This window comes from Danio rerio, chromosome 3, assembly GCF_052040795.2.
Source record: "Danio rerio strain M-AB ecotype USA chromosome 3, GRCz13ab, whole genome shotgun sequence".
Lineage (NCBI taxonomy): Eukaryota > Metazoa > Chordata > Actinopteri > Cypriniformes > Danionidae > Danio > Danio rerio.
Window position 1 is genome coordinate 43,574,431 of NC_141023.1, and position 8,981 is coordinate 43,583,411.

General features: G+C 32.1%; 1 protein-coding gene across 3 annotated transcripts in view; it reads left to right on the forward strand.

Annotated features, from left to right (window-relative positions):
- zc3h7a (zinc finger CCCH-type containing 7A) overlaps positions 1 to 5,288 on the forward strand; it is a 32,538-nt gene extending 27,250 nt beyond the window's left edge. For all 3 annotated transcript variants that reach the window (XM_087242434.1, NM_213434.1, XM_087242435.1), the window contains 2 exon segments: positions 1,208 to 1,371; positions 4,189 to 5,288. In XM_087242434.1, coding sequence (XP_087098560.1) covers positions 1,208 to 1,371; positions 4,189 to 4,378 — 354 coding nt within the window. In that variant the 3' untranslated portion in view covers positions 4,379 to 5,288.
- Positions 5,289 to 8,981: the final 3,693 nt, after the last annotated feature.

Consider the following 8,981-nt stretch of genomic DNA (forward strand, 5'->3'; position numbering starts at 1 on the left):
ATGTTAACAGTTATTAGGTGTGTCAAGATTGCAATCATTACTAAAATCAGTGCAGTTATGTTGAAACTGATTTCTACATATCTAAACGTTCACACAGCACTACAAAAATAGAAATATTAGTTTGAGACTGTGTTTTTTTTTTCTTAACGCTATTTGTTTGCTGTCCACTTTTAAAATTATCAAGATTGTAAAAAAAAAAAAAATGCTGTAGTTATAAAAGGCTACTTAATTTGTTTATCAAGAAATGGTCCAAATGAGTTGGAAGTAAATGCCTATTGGTCTGTGATTTAAGTAAAAAATTCTTCAATACTGTCAAAATGTCAAGCTAAATCTAACCACAAACAAAGCGATCATGAACATGTAACAACATCAGTCACTCCCACTTGTGTTGTATGACATTATTGTCAGATTCAGTATAGTTGACACTAAAGATGCTCAAAAGTTTCACCTTTTTTTTTTTTTGGCTAGAGTTGTTTTGAACTGAAGATTTTTGCATTTCAATGCTGTATACTTGTTCCTGCTGCTTGCAACAGCGCTACTGTGCTGTCATGCCAACACTGATGAATAAAATGTGTCTTTTGAAATCAGTATAATATAAGTTGTTATACTTAAGATTTTGCAAAATTGCTTTAATAAGTAGTTGTTTTTATATTAAATAATGTAAACTACTTTTTGTTTTAAGCCAGGTACATCCAGAACTTTCTGTTTCTGCCCAGAATTGTCATTTTGGTGCATCTCTAGTAGTTCACTCACTTAGCATCTGTGTCAATTTGGTTTCAATAAGCATTGAATAGTGCTTTGTTTGTAAACAGATCTGCAGTAAAAGGAAGTGGAAAAAGTTTCTTATTGGCTCATTCTAGTCGTTTTGGTGGGTTTGCTTCAATATAAGCAAATATCCTTTTTAGACTAAAAGGAAAGGTTTGAGTTCTGAAATTGATATTGTTTATATACAGCACAATTACCTCTTAGCGTCAAAAGTTTTTGTATTAGTTAATGACCCAGCTAAATCATGGGCGTGCTTGATGTGGACGACCCCTAAGTATATCGTCAATGTTAATGATTAATGGATGTTATATAAAACAATGTATTTATTATTTATATAAAAGTATTCTGCTGTAATTCACTGCACATTACTTCACGCAGCTGAACTCCTTAACTTTTCTTCATAATTGCTGTCTTCATAATCTTGTGAATGCTGTTTTTTCAGGCTGGTAATCATTGTTGGCTGTGTGGGAAGAACTGCAACAGTGAAAAGCAGTGGCAGCAGCATATCACCTCTGAGAAGCACAAAGAGCGGGTTTTCAACTCTGAGGATGATCAGAACTGCTGGCAGTATCGTTTTCCAACCGGCACCTTTAGAGTCTGTGAGAGGTACGACACTGTTGCTGATTTTGAACTTCACCAGTCCTGCAGTCATGATTCAGCATGTTTCACCACAGCAAAGGGGACACTTTTGCTGCTAAAGTCAGAATTATTAGCCCCCCTGAATTATTAGCCCCCTGTTTATTTTTTCCCCAATTTCTGTTTAACGGGGAGAAGATTTCTTCAACACATTTCTAACCATAATAGTTTTAATAACTCATTTTTAATAACTGAATTATTTTTTCTTTGCCATGATGACAGTAAATAATATTAGACTAGATATTTTTCAAGACGCTTCTATACAGCATAAAGTGACATTTAAAGGCTTGACTAGATTAAGTTAACTAGGTAGTTTTGGGTAATTAGGCAAGTTATTGTATAACGATGGTTTGTTCTTTAGACTATTGAAAAAAATAGCTTAAAGGGGCTAATTATTTTGTCCTTAAAATGGTGTTTAAAAAATTAAAATATGCTTTTACTCTATTCGAAATAAAACAAATAAGACTTTCTCCAGAAAAAAGTATATATTTTCAGACATACAGTAAAAATTTCTTTGCTCTGTCAAACATCATTTGGGAAATATTTAAAAATTTAAATAAAATTCAAAGAGGGGTAAATAATTCTGACTTCAACTATATATTATAGATACTTTCTACCTTTTAATACATGCTTTAAGATTACATCCTTCAGTGATCAACAGCTAAATTCAAATCAGTTTGGACGTGCAGTGCATGTCGTATGTCACCTACTTTTTAGTGGTTATGATCATATTACATGTGATTTGCATGTCAGACATTAAAATAGATGTTAACATTAGTAAAGTGAAACCTTTGCGAAATGCAAACTGGTGTCTATGAAAGCAGCAATTTAAAGCATTATTTGCACTTCAAATCAAATGGTGAACAAATGCTAAATTCCTCCTTCAAAGATGAGACCTTTTTATCAATGTTTACACTTTAAATAAGTCGCAAGAGGAGTGGGATGCATTGAAAAATAATTACCTCAATAAAATACAAACTGAAATATCAGACAGAGTTTTAAGACTAGATTTGATCAAGTGATTTTTACCAGATGTCATATTGGACATACAAGAATAACTCATGGTTTTTTGCTCAAAGGTGAAGACTCGAGACAGTGTTTATACTGCGCAAATCCTCTCACAGTAAACGCATTTTACTGGACTGTCCTGCTTTTTAATGATTCCAAAGGACTTAATGATGTGAACTCTCTTGGGAACATTTTTAGCAAAGTGACACCAGGAAACATGTTAGAATTTGTATCATGTATTGGCGCTAAAAATCGTATTTTTTTAATGTATATACTTGTTTGTTGATTTTTAATTGCATATTTATTATTGAAACGTTCTTGTCATGAAATTGCAGAAACATGGCTATAAATAAATACATTACACATTACATAAATACAGCTAAACTATGATGCATTATCACGTCATGTTATAATAACAATTGTTTTAATAGCATTTTTTATTTTAAAAAAGCTGTTCAATTTAATATTTTATTTTTGTCAATTAAAGCAATAATAAAAATATGTATGAGTGCAAATAAACTATTTTATATTTACTTAAATTGTACATACATTTTTTTACTTTGACATCATGATTTTATTTGAGCTGTATTTACTTAAGTGAATTAAATCAATCAATAAATAAATAAATAAGTAAAATAAGAAGAGACAAATAAAACATTACAAATAATATTTGACAGTTGTTTTGTTTTATCACAAAGATGACCAAATACAAGTTTAATGTGATCTGTCAAACTTTAATTTGAATTTCACAAAAAATAAACAGCTTGTTATTGTCAGAAAACGTGAACTAAAGTCACAGCAACACTAGCTATGTCTCTGTCCATCTATTTTTATGCGAGTTTTGGAAATGCGCATGAAAAAAATCAGTTGATTGAAACGCCAAGATGCGCATACATTTTGAAAATGCGCATAACGGAGTAGCTAAAACTTTTTATTTGAGAAGAAAACATGTACATAAACTACGATGGAAAAACTTACCGGACAAATTCTAGTGAGTGCAATAAAGTCATATGACTTTGTTATAAGAGATCCTCTGATGTTAAAAAATGTGTGTAAATGGACAAACCAGCTGGCTGAGGACATTGTAAAACGTCTTAAATGTTGTTTTGGTCATTATAAAACACCTTAACCATTCGGTATTAGTGTTATTATATTCTTAATTACGTCAAGACTGTCTGTGCTTAGCATCTGACGCCTTCAAATGACATCACATGTTCTTGTTTAAGTTATTTATTAAATGAAGAAAACATTCACGCAGCTTCGTTTATCGCAGAATATTCCGTTTTTACTGTGAATATTTGTCACAATTTAATGAGGAAGTGACCATTTTGTTTTCATTGACTCATTGGATTGAAACGCTGCTTTACTCTGTCTTATGGGAGATTCCATTTTTGCACATAAATTTAAATAGCATCTTTGGATGGAAACATAGCTAACGAGAAAGTTGCTGAATTTGGTGACAAAATCCCTATATTAGCAAACACTGTTGTAAATTCTTTGATAAAATAGACAGAATTTCATGATGACGGTATACATGAGGACATCTTAAACACCAACAGTATAAATTAAAATGGCATAGAGAAATATTCATTTTCAGATTTTAGAGTAAATCGAAAGGTGCATAAAATGTAAGACATTAAACCTTTTTTATTCAGCACGAAAAATGACACTATTACTGAAGTACACATGCTTACTAAACCAAAATACTGAAATTTATATACCATTACACTACATATCATGTTATCATTTCTTGCTAAAGGGCCATTTTGTCTCCTCCAGGTTCCTGAAGGGCACGTGCACCGAGGAGGAGCTCTGTAAACTAGCTCACGGAGACGAGGAGCTAAAAGAGTGGATGGACCGAAGAGAATTCCTTTTGATGAAACTTGCCAAAGCCAGAAAAGATCACTTGATAGCACCCAATGATAATGACTTTGGCAAATATAGTTTTCTGCTTAAAGATATTAAGTAATGTTTTAACTAAACCCAGTCTGTTAATGCGAGGTGTTCTGGATCTATGATATCTTGAGTTCAGTATTGAATCAGACGAGCGCCATTGTGTGGCTCTCTCCGATAAAAGAGGGAGGAAAATAAAATAAAATTTCTCCTTCTGGGTTTTGATGGGAAGCGCAGAGCTGGCCTTGTGTTCTGAAGTAAATCACGGCTTTGTTGCTTTTATCACCGGTTACATATAAACGCACCATCGCCTTTTATGTTTCTCTTATTAAAATAAATGACACTCGGCAGGAACTGGATTTTGTAAACCAAACCAAAAGCAGAAGTGCAGTATATATCTGGAATATAGCGAGAGGAAAAGCCCTGTTTGGATGTTTATGTGACAAATTCCCGCCCTTTTTTAGTTCGTTTGTTTTGAAATGCTGGGTCCTGTGTCTGTTATTCTACATTCGCGCCAAAACTGGCTGCTGTGTTAATGCCTGTTGGTATTATTTTATGGACCGACAAAAAACACGAAGTCTTCAACCTTTCAGCGTTCGTAGTTCCCTAAAGTAAAACATGGAAGTGATGCCGTTAACCGGTGTATTGAAGCAAACAGGAAAGAGGTACGTGAATTTATTTTGTGAAGACCTGTTTTATCCACTAGGGGGAGATAAAGACTCGACTGAGAGTCTTATCTGAAATAAATGCTGTTTGGGAGAAATCTGCTCTGCATTCCCTGTTAAAAGAATTTCATTTACTTGGATTAACTGCTTGTTTTTGATCTAATGAGAATGCTATATGCTATTTTTTTTTTTTAAATCGTCACTTTTTATTGAGCATGAATGCTTTACATTGTTCTTTTTGATCATTATGTTGGTCAAAAATGACAGTAAAGACGTTTGTAATGTTAGTTTTTTTTTAATAAATGCTTTTCTTTTAAACTATATATTGAATGGTTGTTTTGAATAATGAATCGCATTTCATTTCACAAAATGTATGAAAACAGAAAACTATTTTAAGTATACTGTATTTCAACATAACATTTTAACATCTGTGTTATGTAAGCATAACATTATGTTACTTTTTTTCCTTAAAAACTATAGATAAGGGTATTTAAAAAAAAAAAACTGGCCATGGGGTTCTAATGAAAAAAAAAATTGCTCAGGTCAAAAAAAACACGGTAATATAAATGAAACTTACAAAAACTGGAACAATTTATGAATTAAAAAAACAAAAAACAAAAGTATGATTAAAGACAAACATGGATTAAAATAAATAAAATTAGGTTATACAAATTAAATTAAAATGAAATATAAAAATGTGATTTAGAAAAGTAATATCTGAATAAATTACTGCACTGAGTAGAATAATGCAGTAATGTTTAGATAGAATAGTTCATGGTTTTCAGACAGCTTTGAAAGTTTTATTTTTTAATTTTTTATCTAGTTTAAATGTTCATACAATAACACACACACGCATATATATACATATATATATATATATATATATATATATATATATATATATATATATATATATATATATATATATATTAAAGCATTTATACAACAGTTTGACAGCAGTCGTGTATATAAAAAAAGAAAATCAAACAGTCTGAAAAAAAATTTTGTATGAGAAACTACCTTTTTCCTCCATCATTCATTCTGCAGCGGACATCAAAACAGCAGAAACTTAATTCAACATCACTTTAGAGCTAGAATTTGAATGATTCTCTAACTTAATATATAAAATGATGACAAAACAGGTGATTTTGCTCACATAGCATGAAATGGCAATCAGTCTAGAGATTTCCCTGTATTTCTCTTTTGCAATCAGTATATCACAATAAAGCAAAGCAAACACTATCAGATTACTATGGTAAAAATGCATCACTACAACAAACAAATGAGAGAGATCGACTCAGAAAGTCACTTACCTGTTTTAAAATAATTTGGTCAGCTGTGATTTAAAATTTAGTTTTTCTCCTCTAAGGGCTTATTAATTATGCAATCTCCTTTGACATTTTGTGGCAGAACATCATTCATCTTTGCTCTGCTCAGTATGACAGTCTGGTCACCAATGCGCTAAATCTCCAAGATTATGACTGATAGGTACCTATTTGTATTCTTATAAATAAACTGCTTAGTTGTAATCTGAACTAAAAAGTTTCTAAAAGTACACTGTTGCCCAACAGCCGCAAAATTTGACAAACTGTTCTCCTTTGGGGACCCTGCAAATTAAGAGCAAGTTTTAAGTCCTTGTTTTTAGACTGCTAAAATTTTAGTTATTTCCCAAAAAGTACATATGTAAGGCGCTAAAATGCTTTTACATACATTAAAACCTCAAAAAAAAAATTTTTTTTTTTTCAAATCTTTTAAAAAATGGATCATCTTATTTTTTAAGGGTGCAGACTCTGGTTTAGTTGCTAAAAATGAGGGCGTTTTATTTTCTTTACAGATAAAAGACTTGATGGAGTCTGAACACTTTCACTGCTACTTCACGATTTCATAAACACTGAGGCATTTCCTCTCACTGCACGTCATGTGGTTTGCTTTCATCTGACTTCGTTAGAAGCGTCAACTTTCTCCTCTGTTGTTATTAACATATGACTGCAGTTTACTGCGGGCAACTAAAAAAAAAATAAAAAATCTGTAAGCACGCCACTTTTTAACTACTAAACATTTCTCAATCAAATCTTTGTGAAGCACCCAGTTTAATGAACTTTTCAACCAGGCCTCTGCGAATCCATTAAGCAGATCGTCATAAGACCTTTTCAGTGGGGTTTGCACCAAAACAGACCGTGTTTCCAGAACAAACATGAGCAACATGTTCCGTTCCCTTCAAATAGCTTCGGAAGTTAATGACAGATAGATTAACATTTTACAAAAACTCACAATCAGACCTTTCTACAGTAACAGGAAGTTTTATTGTTCAGTAAAGTCAAACACTGGACACGCACTCAAACTGACGGAAGTGACATAAGCAAACAGAGTTAGAAAATTGCTCAAATATGCAGATTAAATGAACATGCATGTACTGTCCCTTTACATTGAACAGCACATAATTCACAAAAAGTCTGTCAGAAACATGTCAAAGGACCCTAAACATGAGATTTTAGTAACATTTACAGGCTTCTTCTACCTCCTGATTGTTAATTTAGCTTGTATAGACATCTGCATGAACACTGTATAAAAATAAATCATTTCTCTCACTTTCATCATACATGTACAAACAGCAAATGTTGCAATATCACACACACAAACATATTTAACATGAATGAAAATAAAATAACAATGAAGATCACACCTCTCGGTATTGAGCTCTGCATCAAACCATCTATAAAAATAAAATTTCGAATTTAACATGGAGTAGAAATCTGCTCAACCACGGAAAAAAAACAAAACCTCTGAGGCCACAATAGCAAGAAGAAAAAAATAGACCCCAGTCATTGGCTTATGTTCTTTCAGTGGTTTCCTAGCAAGATTGAAGCAGAACTTGCAAGTGCTGTTCGAAATCTTCTGTGCATCACATGAAAGACACACAGTGCTAACAAAAGAATGGCTGAATATAAAGCTTTCAAAAGCCATTTTACATCATTTGGCAAGTTTAGGTATCCTCAAGTGCTTATTTGTAATGGAAAAATAAGCTCAAGTTGTCAAAAGAACCATTTTTACTTGATGTGAACACTGTTTTAAAACATTAATGAACCTTTTATATAACCTCCAATATATACATACACGTATTGAAGGTTAAAGTTTCCAATAAAGAGGAATGACACATTTTTGTTGCATTTCTGAAATGTTTTCTAGGAAAAAGATAAAATCATCTAAATCTATGACATGATCTGTGAAATCAGTCTGTTTAAATGTGTGGAAATTCGCAATGCCAGAGCCAGCTCTGGGTGAAAAAAATAAGATGAAAACACTACAAAGAAACAGAAAGTGATAGTCCACCAAAAAAAAGTACATTTAAAGACTTTAGATGCAAAAGCTTCTAAGTGCCATCTAAAAATTTCTTCCAAAATGAGCATTTTTTCAGGCTCCTTTGTCCTGATTTAGTAATTTCACTTTCAAGGCAAAGAATAGGTAATTATCATCAATTTTACATGAAATAACTGAACATAAACATGAGGCAAAGAACAATGCTCATTGTAGATGAAAATTCTAGATGGCACTTTGCATCTGAACTCTTCATTTGTTGTTAATGTACTCAGCCTTTGTAACTTTTCATTAGATGAACAACAAACTAGATTTTTAGTGAAACGGATTTATAAAAAGCAACTTAATGGCTGACTGTGCTCTTTACAGTTAAAAAAGCAAATAAAGATAAAGCAAAGCTCATAAATTTGGCTGGATTGAACACTATTGTGAATTGCAAAGCACCACAGTTTCAGCTAAACAAATCTTCTTTGACATTCTACGAACTCAGAGATGCCCAAAGTTGGCCCACTGTAACCTTTAATCTGACAAGAGAATGAGAAGGATTGAGGTGAATGAGATCGTCATTTCTAATTTGGCGTAACCTTTTTTAATTTGTTTTATTGCTGAGCTACAAAAAAAGCGAACTGAAATGTTTTAATTAAATGTTGTAAATGAATCAGATTTTTTTTTAAATATAAATGTCACTCGATGGATAGA